The sequence below is a fragment of the Falco rusticolus genome, chromosome 3, assembly GCF_015220075.1.
Source record: "Falco rusticolus isolate bFalRus1 chromosome 3, bFalRus1.pri, whole genome shotgun sequence".
Taxonomy (NCBI): domain Eukaryota; kingdom Metazoa; phylum Chordata; class Aves; order Falconiformes; family Falconidae; genus Falco; species Falco rusticolus.
Genome location: NC_051189.1, coordinates 104,582,800 through 104,598,081, shown reverse-complemented (window position 1 = coordinate 104,598,081; position 15,282 = coordinate 104,582,800). Strand labels below are relative to the sequence as shown.

Here is a 15,282-nt window from a genome sequence, read left to right as displayed (position 1 = left end):
GAGGGGAGAGGGGCTCCCATGCCACCCCCTGACGCTGTGCTGTGTCCCCCCCGCAGTTCGTAGGCTCGCAGGCGGAGGGCACGCGGCGTGGGATGGGCGTTGACATCTCCCTGCTGAGCTGCCAGTACTTCCTGGCGCAGATCCTCGTGGCCCTGGCCATGGGGCCGCTGACGGCAGCTGTGGGCAGTGCCAGCGGCGCCATGTACTTCGCTAGCCTGGTCTCCTTCCTGGGCTGTCTTTTCTCCTCCCTCTGCATCACCTACGAGCTGCCACCCACCGAGGAGCTGCCACACACTGAGGAGCAGCGCCCGCTCTTGTCCCGTGCGCGGAATGAATAAATGGGAGAAGCTGCCACAGCCTCTGCTGCCTCATTGCGTCGCCCTCGGCCTCCCCGTCACAGCATGGTGGGCTCATGCGCCCCCGGGATGGCAGCAGTGGGCATGGCAAACCGAGAAGCTCTGCGCTGGCTTCGCTGACCTTTCCCCTGCCTGTGGGAGGGTGAGGGGCAAGTCAGCAGCACCTGGCACCACTCATCCCTCCCCAGAGGTGGCAAAGGCACGTCTGTGCCCCTGGGGCCACGGCAACAGGAGGTGGTGGTGTCAGCGTGGGGCCATTCCCTCCAGCTTCCCCAGGGTGTCCCAGGGGGACGGCTGACGTCTGGCCTGAGGCAGGGGACCTGGCAGGCCGGTGCCTGGGTGACCATGATCTCTCAGGCAACAGCGAGCTGCAGGGCTGCACACGATGCTGTGGGCACCTGGGGCCATGGTGCTCTGCCAGCTTCGTGGGCAGAAGGTGCCATCTCATGGCCAGGCCCAGGCCCCAGTCACCAAGGCAGCGGTGACTCCTGTGAGGCCCCGGGGAGTGGTGGGGCCAACCTGCGGGTCCCGGCCTCTGCCCGTGGTAGGCCTGACTCTGGAGGTTGCTTTACAAAACTTTGGAAAGGCTGAGAACGACTGGTCTTGCTCTGGTGGTGTAAGCACTCCACCTAGCACTGCAGCCGTGCTTCTGGGCGCGTAGAGCTGCCACCAGCAGAACTGCTCCAGGAGGCTGCTGTGGGGTGAAAACACAGCAGCCTGGCTCCCAAACCCTGCTCTGTAGGTTCTGGCTGTGGTCCGTGGTGATGGTTGCCAATATGTGTGTATTTCTTTCCACATGGGACTTTTAATGAAGGCTACAAGGGCTTGTGATGACTTTGCAGGAGGATGGGCAGTTGTCCATAACCCAGCTTTGGGGAGAAGGGTCTCTTTGTGTCAGCTCCCCTTGGGTAGAAACTTACTCTCAAAGTTACGTTGGGATTTGAAGAAAAATCATTTGTGTGAAAGCCTGCAGCACATCATCAGTCATTTTTCATACAGCTGTACCTTGTGACATTTTAAAATCTGCATGGGCATCAGTGATTAAGTACATGTCAGCTAGTGCTGCATCTTCCATATCTCATTGAAACTATTAAAAGGGCTTTGGGTTTCATTTTCTCAGAGATTTCTTAATTATTCTGATTTTGGAAGTTGGTAAGTGTGTGAGAATTTTGTACAAGTTCCAGTTAAGCCCAGGAGACTTTGGAGAGCAAAGATGAGAACAGAAATAAAACTGTTTCTTAGAAGCCCTGTCAGCCTGCCTCCGTATTTGGGTAGGCAGCCAACGTTTACCAAGGCTGATGGGCATTTTGGTGTTTACATGTGCTGTGCATGGCACCCCTGCAGAGGTTGGTTTTTGCTCACCTGATCTTCAGGTCCAAAAGAAAGGTTTTCTCTGGAGGGTCACTCCTTTTAGATGAGTTGTACTTGACTGTTCACTTAAGTTTATTATGATGCTTGATCCACGATGCCAAGATGAAATAACTCGTGTGATCTGTAGCTGTTGTGGCTTGCTACACTCCAGTGCTGAAAGCATAATGCACAACTTATAAGAACCTCTTGTTTTTATCATCTGCCCCCGCGTATTACTTTTTTTTTAATTTGAGAAGCAAGTTTCATGCTACTTAAATGGAGGAACACTACCGAAGTTATGAAGTGAAGCACTTGGAGGTAAAGGACTGTCAGACTGCTGAGTCTGTTAATCTTTCTTTTCTTTGTTTGGGCCTATGTAGTATCATATCTGCAGGAATATCTGTGATGCGCCATTTCCTTGATTATGGGACAGCTGTCTCCAGGAATGTTCAGGATGAAGCTGGAACAAAGTAGCATGAGAAACTGTACATTTGTTACTTCTGATTTCTGACAATCTAAAGACATGACTTTGGAGAAATTTTGTTTTCTTGTTGGTCTGCTGTGTAACCTTAATTTCTTTTCCTTATCTTACCAAACTTTTAAACTCCAAAATGTGTTTGAGTTTGGGGTTTTTTTTGTGTGTCTCCTGCTAGCTAATGCAGTACTGGTTCTTTGTTTTCTCCTCTTAAGTTTTGTACCCAGCATTATTGCACTAAATGGATCATGAGCACTTCCCTTTTCTAGGTCGCTAGAGTTGAAGGTGATTTTGTTGCAAGCGAGGATTTTCAAAAGATTCATAGAATTGATGAAATCAATGTATTTGATGGTAACGTTTGTCTCTGCTTCCATCTGTAAATAATATTACAAAATAAGTTTATATAGTTACAAAACTATTGCTATGCTCATATGCATTGCCCAATAGAATATACATTACTTCTTCTGTTTTATTGGATAGGGACATTATTTTGCATATGTATTTATGTAGTATTTATACATACATAGGAGTTTTAAGTCAGCATCAACGTATGTTAATTTGGGGCTTTGAGCAATACTGGGGGTGTCTGGAAAAAAACCCAGATCCTGTCACCATCATGCAGAGCTGGAAGTTGCACCAAATCCATAGACATAACTTTAAAAAGAGGCATTGCTTACTTGCTTATTCTTTTCCTTTGTCATACGTTTTGTGTTTTACAGACGTTACTGTATGTGGTCACTGTTGAACTGTGAGCTGCAAAGTGACATTTACCTTTTGGAATCCAAATGCTTCAAATATTCTGTCTAAATCTGCACGCTGCTGTTTAGAAGTAAGATGCATGAGTTTAGACAGTAAAGTGATTTTACACTGTGCTGTAGTTTAATCTCTTTAGCAGTACCTAAAGGTTAATTTTGATTGAGTCCTTATCATTAAATTTGCTGGATGGCAATTACTTGTGGATGTTCATAAATGTATTTATAACACATGTACAAAAGTAGGGAAAATGGGGAGAAGGATGGAGAAAGCGCCAGTCAATGGTCTCAAGTTTGCAATTAAGCTAGCTGTAACCATTTCAGCATGTGTCTGCGTTCACTCAGCCTCTGCCGTGTCTCTCAAGAAAGACAACCTAACGATTTTGGAACTTCTGCTGTTATCTTTGAATGAAGAAAATAAGTATTTTCAAGAATCAAAGAAAATAAAATTGCATGACTGTATATATAAAAAAAGGGAACTATTTGAAAATAGTTGTCTAGACAATTTATTTTCTACTAACAAGCAGTTAGTCATCTTGTATTCTATAGGAGATGCACCTTACTTTATTAAAAAAATAATTTGTCTTCAGGTAAAAGGTGGCTTTCTTAATGTATGTTCTCCCTCCCTCAGACTGGAAGCCAGCCTTTTAGATACCATTACTGTAACAACACCCAATGGATTGCATCAAGTACAATAAATATCTTGAGAATTCTGCTGGTGCTGAAATGCTGAGGGAAATCCCCAGCTTCTGTTTAATTTATCTAAATTGACATTTTTCATACCTCTGGTTGTTAAGACATAATGAGTCATTTAGCTGAGCTTTTCTGTTGGGAAGGTTTTTGTTGGCGTTCACTGAGGAAATGGCTGCAGCAACTTTCCGTTGCTGTTCCTCTGCCCCAGGCTGCTGCTTCTGTAGCAGGGTCAGTGGAAGGGAAGGTCCTAGTGAAAGTGGGGCAGCGTTTAGGGTGGCAGATCTCAGGCTGCAACACCCAAGACAACAACAGAAGCTGTAGGGCAGCAGTGCTGGGACAGACTGGAAGCCTTTTACTAGAATCCTTAGCTTTCTTGGTATCATCCATGCTGTCTCCTAACAGGTTTGAAGGTTCTGGGAAGACAGTGTTCGACGCTGTACAAGGAGTTCACATCAAAAGCCTTGCCAACACGCTCTCTCTCATATATCCTGTGCAGAAATGGTAAATGCATGGACTTTTCGGTGTATGCGGCTCGCTGCCTAACACCTCCACCCACAGTGCTAGCCAAGGAGTTTTACTTCAAATCTGAAAGGCAACAGCACAGTCCAACACCCAAACAGCGCTAATGGCTAACGGTAACCAAAGGGAGACTGCTTCGTCAGCCTGCCCAGCGTCTGGAACACGGAAGCACTCCAGGAGTGGGAAGAAAGCAGGGCTATGAGTAATGTTAATTAGATGAATTCAAATGATGAATTCAAATGTGAAGGATGTGCGGAGAACTGGTCTGCAGATGGAGGAGCAGTCTGCAGTGGGGATGATGTGGTATTTGCCCTGCATATAAGCTGTATGTAAGCTTTTTTTGTTTGTTTTGTCTTTGCTTTTTCTAGGATCCAGGAATAGCTTTCTTGAACAAAGGATAACAAATTTTGTTGCAATAGCCAATGGAACAGCCAACAGAGGAAATCACAGCGTCAGAGCAGAAATGAAGATTTTGGTTTGTGTGAGTACAGTGCTAACCAAGCTTACAAGAGCTACTTAAACAATGGGCAGTTTAACAGTATTGCTGTCAAATGCTCTGAAGAAATACTATGCTAGAGATTTGAGCTTCATCTGTGGCTTTCTTCAACCCTAGCTTTTGCTGTGTGTCAGCCTGATGATACTCCAGTCTGCTTCTGGCTTACGCTCACTCCTTTTACACAGTTACTTTTTTTTAGCCCACACAGCTTTTGGTGGAGGAGGGGAAGGTGACATGAGCTGAGTCAGTGTGGTAGCTTCTTCCTACCAAGAAAGGAAAATTCTTGCTCCTTTTTCCCTAGCTCTAGAGTATTTAATGCAGCGTCTACAGTAACATGTACACCCTTGAACCTAGATCCCTGTATGTTACGCTGCTATGTACAGCCCCTTAAGCAACAGGTCATCATGGCTCCAAGAAAATGCATCAACTAACCTCTTGAAAAGACAGGTTCAGCCCAAAGCATAAATGGCATTCAGTGTTCATAGCTAACTGCTACTGGTTCTCTGTAGCAAACTCTGGGAGGCCTCAGCCATACCTTTTCCAGCACTGCACCTCTTGCCATTTGTGAGATATTAGAATTGCTCATTGTAATTTGTTTGCAGCCTTCACCTGCTGACAGCATCAGCTGTCTGAGAATTACATGTTACAAACTCAGTATGCCAATTTTTAATTTTTCTTTTAAAAGCTTGAGCTGTCCTGCACTAGTGCACAGCACTCTACATCTACACAGAAAAATGCACTCCTCCTGTGGCAGGCTGGGTGTACTGTGGCCCAGAGGCTGCGTGTTGCTGCATGCACTACCCTTCTGATCCACAGGCACAATTCAGGAACCCTGACAGCTACTCGTTTGGTCCATGAGAAGAAATAGACCCACCACTTGCATGGACTGTGAAGAGGGAGTTACGTGAGGAGAAACACATCGTTTTCTCTAAGTCCACTCCGATCAGGTGCATGTTGTTTCTCAGTGTAGCGGGTGCCTTAGCAGGGGACTCAGGGCAATAGGCAGAGCAAGAGAACAGCTGAGAGAAGCCACTATAGAATGCACAACCTGAGCACTGCCAGACTCTCCTCTTGGTCCTTCCTCCACATACCTGATGTTGTAACTGTGTCTTGCAACAGCAGTGTCTGATGCTGATACTCACCCTACTGCATTACAGACCACCCCCGTAAAACTACTGCTTTACTGCCTCGTGTGTGGTTGTGGGATGCTTTATTTAATAACAAAGTAGTATTTTTTCTTTAATAGGAAAAAAAGCCAGGCCTCCACAAAACTGTATCAGAAGAAACCTTACAGATCTACCTTCTTGTGTTTGAAGCGGTAAGCTCCAGAAAGGGAAAGCTGCTTGGTGCCTTTAGGTTACAATGGGAAGAACTGTGCAGATGCAGTTACTTTCGAAGCAAGGAAATCTAGAGTAAGCTGGAAAGGAACTTCCTAGAAGCCCTGTACCAGAGTACAGTCAGCATTTGACGTAGAATGTGATTCTGAACATATCAAATGCATGGAAGAACAGGAAGGTAGTAGAAAAGCAGTACCATCACCTTTCACAGATGATTAAGAAAATATTCTTTGAGTATTTTTTTAATCATCTACTTTGATCTTTCACCCATAAGCAGAAATAAACCCACCCATTCTCAGTATTGTGATTCTGTTAAAAGCAAGCAAGCCCCCTTGTGTTTTGTTTATTCTTCCTGTATTGGCACAGTTACATTGTAAGCCTTAGCAAGATGCAAAATGGAAAACTTGTCTTTGCCTCACCTTTGTAGAGTTGTGCAGAAGTTGCGCCAAATGAAACCCCAAAAAACAAGATGTGTATCTAAGACAGGAGAAAGATTTCAGTGGGTTTCACAAATATGTGATGAAGTAGTAAGACTTGTATCTCATGTCTCGCAAACCCCACTCCCTCTTTATCCAAAACGGAAATCTTTCCCTTCTGCTTGTAAATGAACAAATAGGCGCAGAACTTCCCTGGGGAAATTAAACAGAAACGCAGCTGCCATCCATTTGCATTTGTGCCAGGCCTCTTGTGAACCACTGGACTGTCTGTTCCAGTAAACTGGAGCAACGAGTCAGAACACCTGACAAATGAGCCGTGCAAAAAGCAGTACTCTAGAGCTAATAACGTGCCTTTGGGAAAAGCCGTATACACCTGCTGGAATGGTTCCACACCTACATCACAGTAAGAAAACCCCTTTTAATATCTGCTGCACCACATTCGACAGCAACAGTAAACTTGTCAGAGCAGAGTCTGGAGTGAGCAGCACGCACGCAGCGTAGAGCGTGCAGCTGGCACTGAACGAGGTCAGACGCAGCTTGGGGCTGGGGCTGCTCTGCTCGCCCGGCGGCCGCGGTCTCTCTCAGGCCGCCTCGCTGGGTCCTGGCGAGCCGTCTGCTGGGGGCGCGGTGGCCTCCTGCGCTCGCCGCCGCCGCCGCAGCCTCTCAGCGCCGGTCACCGTCATAGGATGAAGCGGCAGAAACCCCGCCAGACCTGCAAGGAGCCGCGGTGAGCCGGGGCGAGCCGCACCGGGCCCCCGCCCCAGCCCCCGCCCGGGGCCTACCCAGGAGCTTCTCAGCGGGCCGGGAGAGCTGCGCGCCGCAGCCCAGCCAGTGCCGCAGCCGCTCCAGGTTGAGCCCCGCCACCTTCTCGCCGTAGGCGTTAGGCAGCGGGTCGAGGCAGCCCAGCTGCTCCAGGTACTTCCCGTCGCGGGCGCGCCGGCTGTGCGCCGCCACGATGCGGAAGAAGGGCCGGTTGGTGCAGCCGCCGAGGGCGAAGCGGATCACGACGTGCCCGCCGCGGTAGCCCTTCAGGAGGCGGCCACCTGCGGAGAGAACGCGAGGCGGTCGGGGCCGGGCCGGGCCGGGCCCCGCGGACACTCACCGGGCACTCACCGAGCTGCACCATGACGGCGGCCAGGCCTTCTCTGCGTCGCGCCGCGATGACGTCCCAGGGACCGGAAGTGCGGCTGTAGGGCTGTCGCTGTGTCGCGCCGCGATGACGTGTCAGGGCCCGGAAGCGCGGCGGCCAAGGCGGCCGCGGGCGGGCGGCTCGGCCCTGGGGTGCCGGCCTCCTCCGCCCCGGGGGACCAGCCTCTCCCCCCCCCCCCCGCCGCCCCGGGAGCAGAGGCGGGCGCGGGGCGAAGCCCAGCTTCTCCGTGCCGGCAGCGGGTGAGGGCCGCCCCCGAGGCGCCGCGGAGGGCGGGAGGCCTCCTGCCCGCTGCGGTGTGCCCGGGGGGAGCGGGCGGCGGGGGCTGCCCTGCGGGTCTTTGGCCTCCCTGGGCCGCGGGGTGTGCCTGCCGGGAGCGGGGAGGGCTCGAGGCGCTACCCAGAGGCCGGCCGAAGACGCGTCCTAAGGGTTGTTTGCAGTTCAGACGGCCGGCATTCCTCACTGCGGCGCCGGGAGTACGGCGGGTGTCTCCCCCTAACACGGACACCTTGCCCTCCGGTACATGTCCCTCGCGTTCTGGGCAAGCATGCCTGTGCGCTGTTTCCCCAAGTCCCGTACATACTCGATTATTTCCTGGAATCCCTTTACATGAATCCGTCCTTTTGCGCATGCGTAATTGTCTCCTGAAGTGAGCCGAAGGGCTGCTGTTGCGACCACCGACCCAAATCCATTTCTAGACACGTCAGCCGGTCATCTTAGTTCTCTTACGATGTTTTCTTGGCAAAACGTGCTCGGTTTCCATGAGATTCAATGAGCTGTTCTCTTTCGTCCCAGGTGTGCCTTTCCAGTTGAATCATAGATCTCATCCATACAATAAAAGGACTTCTTGGTTACAGTCTCATAAATACACTAAGGCTTTACATATACTAAGGTTACACGTTAAGCTTCCGGTGTCACTGGTATCAGAAGAGGCTACGGGAAGCCCAGGCTGGGGCATAGGTGGCAGCTATTTGGAGCAGCGGGGTGATGTGGAGGGATGTGCAGCTTCCTCCCCTCGTTTGGCTGTCTCTAAACTTTGCGAGAGAAAGTCTGCTGGATTTGTGGCTTCCCTGTGGAAGCGGGATATTTGGGTTGTCTTTCTTCATCTCTCTTTGTCCCGATTCTTTAATTCCTCCCATTCTGCCCTGTAGTCCTTTGCAAATTTTTTTCTTTCTCTCCTGCTATCTGTCTGGTTCCCTGTCCCTATTTTTCCTGCAGCCTGTCACTATTTTCCTTTCTCCATCTCTCTCTGTGTGGCTCTCAGTCCCTACTTTTTAACTCCTTTTGTAAGGACTTGTAGCCCATCGCTGTCCCATAAACGGGTCTGTTACCTGGTGAGCAGCGCCAGTTCACACACCAAGTTGAGGTATTTTCACGTGTCTGTGCAGGGATGGGTGCTGGCTCATAAAACTACAAAGCAGGCACACCTCTTCACACACAGTAAAACTTTTTACACAGTTTGAACAGTTGTTCACTATTATGTTTAGTCACACTTAATTTTCATTGGCTTTTAGAAGCCTCATCTCCATTTAAAAGTACAGCATTCCCCCCCTCCCTCCCCCCACAGGGCACATTAGGAAAGGGCTTTGTGAGTAGGGGTCTTTGTTCGAGGGTGGATCTTTTAGCATGCTAATTAGGATAGTTCACACGTAATTCAAGTAATTTTCTGTTTAGTCTTATTAACCATTTGCTTCTTCTTGAGCTTACCTTGTTACTTCTTAGCTTGTGGTATTTACCATGTCTATTCTTTCTTCCAAGGCCATGTTTTGTTAACTGTTTGTAAGGATTAACTAACATCCTCTGTTTTTCAAATTCTTTGTTTTTCACTTAGATATTTACATATTTTTTCTAAGTTTCAAGTTAAGTAACAGACTAGCCTTCTATTAATTACGTATCTGCAAGCCAGTCGACTACAGTGTGGTTTTTTCATTCTTAGTCTCTGACCGGCACCCAGTCCCAATTTTTTAGGGCCTCCCTCTCTGCCCTGTAGCCCCTCGCTATTGTTTTCATTCACTATCTTGCTCTGTCTGGCTCCGTGCCACTGTTTTTCATTCCCCCTATCTGTCTTGCAGCCCATTGCTGTTCTTTAGTTCTGTCTGGTTCACTGTTGCTATTTATTAATTCCTCCCTCTCTGTCCTGTAATCTCTCTCTCTTCTTTTTTAGTCTTTCTCTCCCTGCCTCTGTTTTTTCCCCTCCCTTTTTGTCGTGCTCCCTGTCCCGTCTGTTCTGCTTCTATATCCTGTGGGACATCCATGTCAGTGTCTGTCCCTCTCCCTCTTTCTGCTGCCCCCTGTCTTTCTCGGTGCTGCTTCATTCTCATGTTCCCTGCCTCATTGTTCCCTGCCTCATGCTTCCTTTTACACACGCCTTGCTCAGCCAGTGCCACTTTTCTCCCCCTGCCTCTCAGCGTCCGGCACCCTGCCTCTCACTTTTGGCAGCCTCCACCCCTGCCCAGCAGCCTGTCACTCCAGGGATGGACTGCCTGCTTGCCTGTTCCCACCAGACCAAGGAGTGCAGCTCTGGGAACAACTGCTGAGGCATCCTGGGGTAGGGGGAGCATCGGGGGCCCGGAGCCCCGGAGCACACTCACTCCTGGAACTTACGTGTGTGACTAAATAACCGCTCACCGTCTCCGTTGCCCTCCTGGCTGTGCTTGCACTGCCTTTGCACCAGGTGAGGGGCTGTGAGGGAGCCCAGGGGAGGAGGTCAGGCATGGGGGGCTGTCGGGAAATGGCCCCCTGTCCCTGCTGGGCTCCAGCTGAGGGCTGGGGTGGGGGGACCCCTGGTGCAGGCAGGGAGGCTGGTGGCAGCAGCCCCTCCCTGTAACGGGGCTGCTGTGTCCCCAGTGGTGGTGGGCTGCTGTGAGCCAAGGTGTCACCAAAATCAGAAATAAGAAGACTCCTTAACACCAATGTAGCATTAAGCAGGCATCCTTTATTGCAGCCCTGGATGCACGATGGATCACTCCACCTAATGTGTGTGCCATATGTTTCATTCAAACAAAATTACATAGTCCACATTTATGATTATGCATTACATTTCTTAGAAAAATCAATCATATTCATTCAACAGGTAGTACTATGTTAATTAAGCATCATGCATGCGCCTTACAGGTATCTCTGAGTCTTCTCAGGGGTCTCAAATAATAGTCGACCCTATAGTTACAGCTGACCCATCACCGAACCTTCATTTAGTTCCCTTACATGGGGAACGCAAGTTTGTTTCAAAGCCACCTCTACATGGGATGGGTCCCCTCAGTGACCGTAAGTTTTAAATGGCTCTTAGATAAGCAGGGTCGGATGGCAACGTCAACATAGCGACCACACTGAAACAAACACTATAGATGCAAAGCTAAACCAGAATATATATATCTAAGAACTATAGTTACAAAGCTAGAACAGACGGAACTGTGTGGTAACAACAGGAGGGGGCTGTTACAGAAGGGTTGGAGTTTAATCTTAGTAATTTAGAAGTAGTCATGCATCCTAGATTTGAACAGTTAAGCATGAAGGTACCTTGATTGTTTGAAACCAATCTTTGTATACTTGTATGCAATAAATTCAGGTTCTAACAAAGGGGTGGCCCTGGAGGATGAAGGAAAACCAGCTGGAGGCCAGCGATTCCAGGCCAGGGAAGAGTAAGAGGCTGAGCTGACCTGGTTTAAGGCTGTAGTGGGGACTGCAAGGGGGACCTCTGGCCAGCTGCGTGGAGCACCGGGTGGATTTGCAGACCCTCGAGACCACCAAAGACCCCTGCTCTGGACAACGGGGCATGCACCAGGGGAAAAGAGAATATTATCATTAGTTTTGGGTAATCTCGTGAAGGTGTATGTCTTTTCCTTCCGGGAAATGTGTTGACCATATGCGTGTCCCGCACCGAGAGCTGCCCGAGCGCAGGGAGGCAGGCGCGGTGCCCGTTGTGCATCAGGGTTTCGGGGCAGCGGGGAAGGCCACCTCCCGCGGCTGCCGCGCTTGCGGGCTCGGCTGCTGCGCGGCGCGGCCCGAGGGGCAGCTTGGGTGCCGGTTTCGGGCGTTGATCCGCGGGCGTCGCGCCGGTGGCCGGGCCCTGGGAGCGGAGCGGCCGCACCCCGGGACCCGCCGCGCCGCCCGCTGCAGCGCTGTGAGTGCCGCGCCCCCGCGGCGCAGCGACAAACCGCCGCGCTCGCTGCTGCCGACCGGCGGCCGCGGTGCGGTACTGCAGGTGCCGCGCCTGCTCCCACCCTGCTCGCTGCTGCCGCCCGGCGAGTAACCGGCGCTGCCGCGGGTCGGCGCGTAACGGCGGGGGCCGGTCCCGGCGGGGGCGGGGGGGCTCCTCTTCGCTGTCCGCACGGGGGGGCGGCACGGGGGGCTGCAGCCGCCGCTGCGGCAGAGCCCGGTGTGCGGGCGGCGAGCGGAGTGCGGGCGGCCCGGGGGCTCCGAGAGCCGAGGGAGGGGGGCGGCGGCGGGCGCCTCCCCAGAGCCCCCCTGAACCTGCCCCGGCCCCGCTCGCCCCGCGCAGCTGCCCCCCGCCCCAGCCCCTCCTCTGCAGCCGGGCCCGCAGCCCCCCCACCCCCGGCCCTGCCGTGACGGCTCAGCCGGGCCCGGTGCGCCGGGCGCTGCCTTGGCGCGGGTGCCGGTAGCCCCGGTGCGGGCAGGGAGCGGCGCCTGCGGAGCCCCCGCGGGCCGAGCTGCGCTGGCAGCGGCCGCTGCTGCTCTCCCGCCCCGGGGCCGTGCCAAGGCCGCCGCTGCCGGTCCCTGCCCTGGGCTCGCCCGGGCGGCCCCTACCCGGCCTCGCTCCCCCCGCGACGTGGGGCGGGCGCTGCCCGGTGTGGGCAGGGGCTGTGCTGGGCCGGCCAGTGCTGCAGCGATTGCTGCCCTTCCCTCTGCACCTCTGCCCTTCTCTCTGCACCTCTGCGCATCCCTCTGCACCTCTGCGCATCCCTCTGCACCTCTGCCCTTCCCTCTGCACCTCTGCACTTCCCTCTGCACCTCTGCGCTTCCCTGTGCACCTCTGCGCATCCCTCTGCACCTCTGCCCTTCCCTCTGCACCTCTGCCCTTCCCTCTGCACCTCTGCACTTCCCTCTGCACCTCTGCGCTTCCCTGTGCACCTCTGCGCATCCCTCTGCACCTCTGCCCTTCCCTCTGCACCTCTGCCCTTCCCTCTGCACCTCTGCGCATCCCTCTGCACCTCTGCCCTTCCCTCTGCACCTCTGCGCATCCCTCTGCACCTCTGCGCATCCCTCTGCACCTCTGCCCTTCCCTCTGCACCTCTGCCCTTCCCTCTGCACCTCTGCGCATCCCTCTGCACCTCTGCGCATCCCTCTGCACCTCTGCCCTTCCCTCTGCACCTCTGCACTTCCCTCTGCACCTCTGCGCTTCCCTGTGCACCTCTGCGCATCCCTCTGCACCTCTGCCCTTCCCTCTGCACCTCTGCGCTTCCCTGTGCACCTCTGCGCATCCCTCTGCACCTCTGCCCTTCCCTCTGCACCTCTGCCCTTCCCTCTGCACCTCTGCGCTTCCCTGTGCACCTCTGCGCATCCCTCTGCACCTCTGCCCTTCCCTCTGCACCTCTGCCCTTCCCTCTGCACCTCTGCCCTTCCCTCTGCACCTCTGCGCATCCCTCTGCACCTCTGCCCTTCCCTCTGCACCTCTGCGCATCCCTCTGCACCTCTGCGCATCCCTCTGCACCTCTGCCCTTCCCTCTGCACCTCTGCCCTTCCCTCTGCACCTCTGCCCTTCCCTGTGCACCTCTGCACTTCCCTCTGCACCTCTGCGCATCCCTGTGCACCTCTGCCCTTCCCTCTGCACCTCTGCACTTCCCTCTGCACCTCTGCGCATCCCTCTGCACCTCTGCACATCCCTGTGCACCTCTGCCCTTCTCTCTGCACCTCTGCCCTTCCCTGTGCACCTCTGTGCATCCCTGTGCACCTCTGCGCATCCCTGTGCACCTCTGCCCTTCCCTCTGCACCTCTGCAATTCCCTCTGCACCTCTGCGCATCCCTCTGCACCTCTGCGCATCCCTCTGCACCTCTGCCCTTCCCTGTGCACCTCTGCGCATCCCTCTGCACCTCTGCCCTTCCCTCTGCACCTCTGCGCATCCCTCTGCACCTCTGCCCTTCCCTCTGCACCTCTGCGCATTCCTCTGCACCTCTGCCCTTCCCTCTGCACCTCTGCACTTCCCTCTGCACCTCTGCGCATCCCTCTGCACCTCTGCGCTTCCCTCTGCACCTCTGCCCTTCCCTCTGCACCTCTGCGCATCCCTCTGCACCTCTGCCCTTCCCTCTGCACCTCTGCGCTTCCCTCTGCACCTCTGCGCATCCCTCTGCACCTCTGCACTTCCCTCTGCACCTCTGCGCATCCCTCTGCACCTCTGCCCTTCCCTCTGCACCTCTGCGCATCCCTCTGCACCTCTGCGCTTCCCTCTGCACCTCTGCCCTTCCCTCTGCACCTCTGCGCATCCCTCTGCACCTCTGCCCTTCCCTCTGCACCTCTGCCCTTCCCTCTGCACCTCTGCACTTCCCTCTGCACCTCTGCGCATCCCTCTGCACCTCTGCGCTTCCCTCTGCACCTCTGCCCTTCCCTCTGCACCTCTGCGCATCCCTCTGCACCTCTGCGCATCCCTCTGCACCTCTGCCCTTCCCTCTGCACCTCTGCGCTTCCCTCTGCACCTCTGCGCATCCCTCTGCACCTCTGCCCTTCCCTCTGCATCTCTGCGCATCCCTCTGCACCTCTGCGCATCCCTCTGCACCTCTGCCCTTCCCTCTGCACCTCTGCCCTTCCCTCTGCACCTCTGCGCTTCCCTCTGCACCTCTGCCCTTCCCTCTGCACCTCTGCGCTTCCCTCTGCACCTCTGCCCTTCCCTCTGCACCTCTGCGCATCCCTCTGCACCTCTGCGCTTCCCTCTGCACCTCTGCGCATCCCTCTGCACCTCTGCGCTTCCCTCTGCACCTCTGCGCTTCCCTCTGCACCTCTGCCCTTCCCTCTGCACCTCTGCCCTTCCCTGGTGTTCTCTTCCTGTACGTGCCGCTTTCTGTCCCAGCCTTCTTTTCTCTCTCCTTCCTTTTCTTGCTCCCTCCAACCCTTTGTCTTGCTCACTGTCATTTCTTTCATTCTGTATCTCACTGCCCTGGCCTCTTTCGCGTTCATCTTTTATCCTTACTGACTCTTTCTGCTGCTCCCTGTACCTATTTATTGCTTCACCTCTGTCCCACCCTCTGTCCCTATTTTTTCTCTTGGCTCGCCTCCCTGTCATTCTCTCTGTTGCCCTTAGCGTCCTGCTCCCTGTCCCTCTCTTTTGCTGTATCCCACATTCTGGCTCCCTGTCCCTCACTGGTTTTCTACATCCCCCAGTCCTTCTAGTCCGTTTTTCTCTTCATCACTCTCTCTGTCTGCTCCCTATTCTTTAATTCCTGTGTCTCTCCCCTTTAGCTCAGAGTTTTTTGGGTGTTACTCAGCCTCTCTCTGTCCAGCCCACTCTCCCCTTTTCAAATTCCTCCCACTCTGCCCTGTGGCCCATCACTACTTTTTGGGTTTCTACATCTCTCAGCCTGGTTCCCCCTCCCTTCCTCCTCTCTGGCCTGTAGCCCATCACTGTTTTTTTCCCCCCACCTCTGCCTCTCTCTCTGTAGCTCCCTTTCCCTATTTTTCAGTGCCCCCTCTCTGCCCGCTGACGGCTGCATTGGGTTTACATGGCAGGGGTTTGTTAGCTGGGGTGGGGAGGGACAGGGGCCACAGGGGTGG

At 53.6% G+C, this 15,282-nt stretch overlaps 2 protein-coding genes and 1 long non-coding RNA gene across 16 annotated transcripts in view; 2 read left to right on the top strand and 1 right to left on the bottom strand.

Moving 5' to 3' along the window:
* The window catches only part of SLC45A1 (solute carrier family 45 member 1), a 33,604-nt gene extending 27,397 nt beyond the window's left edge, over positions 1–6,207 (top strand). For 12 of the 14 annotated variants that reach the window (XM_037382024.1, XM_037382013.1, XM_037382019.1 and 9 more), the window contains one exon: positions 57–4,627. In XM_037382024.1, coding sequence (XP_037237921.1) covers positions 57–338 — 282 coding nt within the window. In that variant the 3' untranslated portion in view covers positions 339–4,627. Of the gene's footprint in view, positions 1–56; positions 4,628–5,887 lie in introns of those variants that run through there. The other 2 variants (XR_005103424.1, XR_005103425.1) reach the window with 2 other exon arrangements.
* A 606-nt stretch (positions 6,208–6,813) lies between these two features.
* MRPS16 (mitochondrial ribosomal protein S16) lies at positions 6,814–7,642 on the bottom strand. The gene is made up of 3 exons (XM_037382026.1): positions 7,529–7,642; positions 7,198–7,458; positions 6,814–7,127 (listed from the first exon to the last, which is right to left on the bottom strand). Exons 1-3 carry the CDS (start codon positions 7,539–7,541, stop codon positions 6,997–6,999), a joined length of 405 nt encoding a protein of 134 aa, XP_037237923.1. The 5' UTR covers positions 7,542–7,642; the 3' UTR covers positions 6,814–6,996.
* Positions 7,643–7,864: 222 nt separating this feature from the next.
* On the top strand, positions 7,865–11,377 carry LOC119145493. The gene is made up of 2 exons (XR_005103426.1): positions 7,865–10,236; positions 11,128–11,377. It is a non-coding gene; the product is annotated as an uncharacterized LOC119145493 (long non-coding RNA).
* The last annotated feature ends 3,905 nt before the right edge of the window (positions 11,378–15,282 follow it).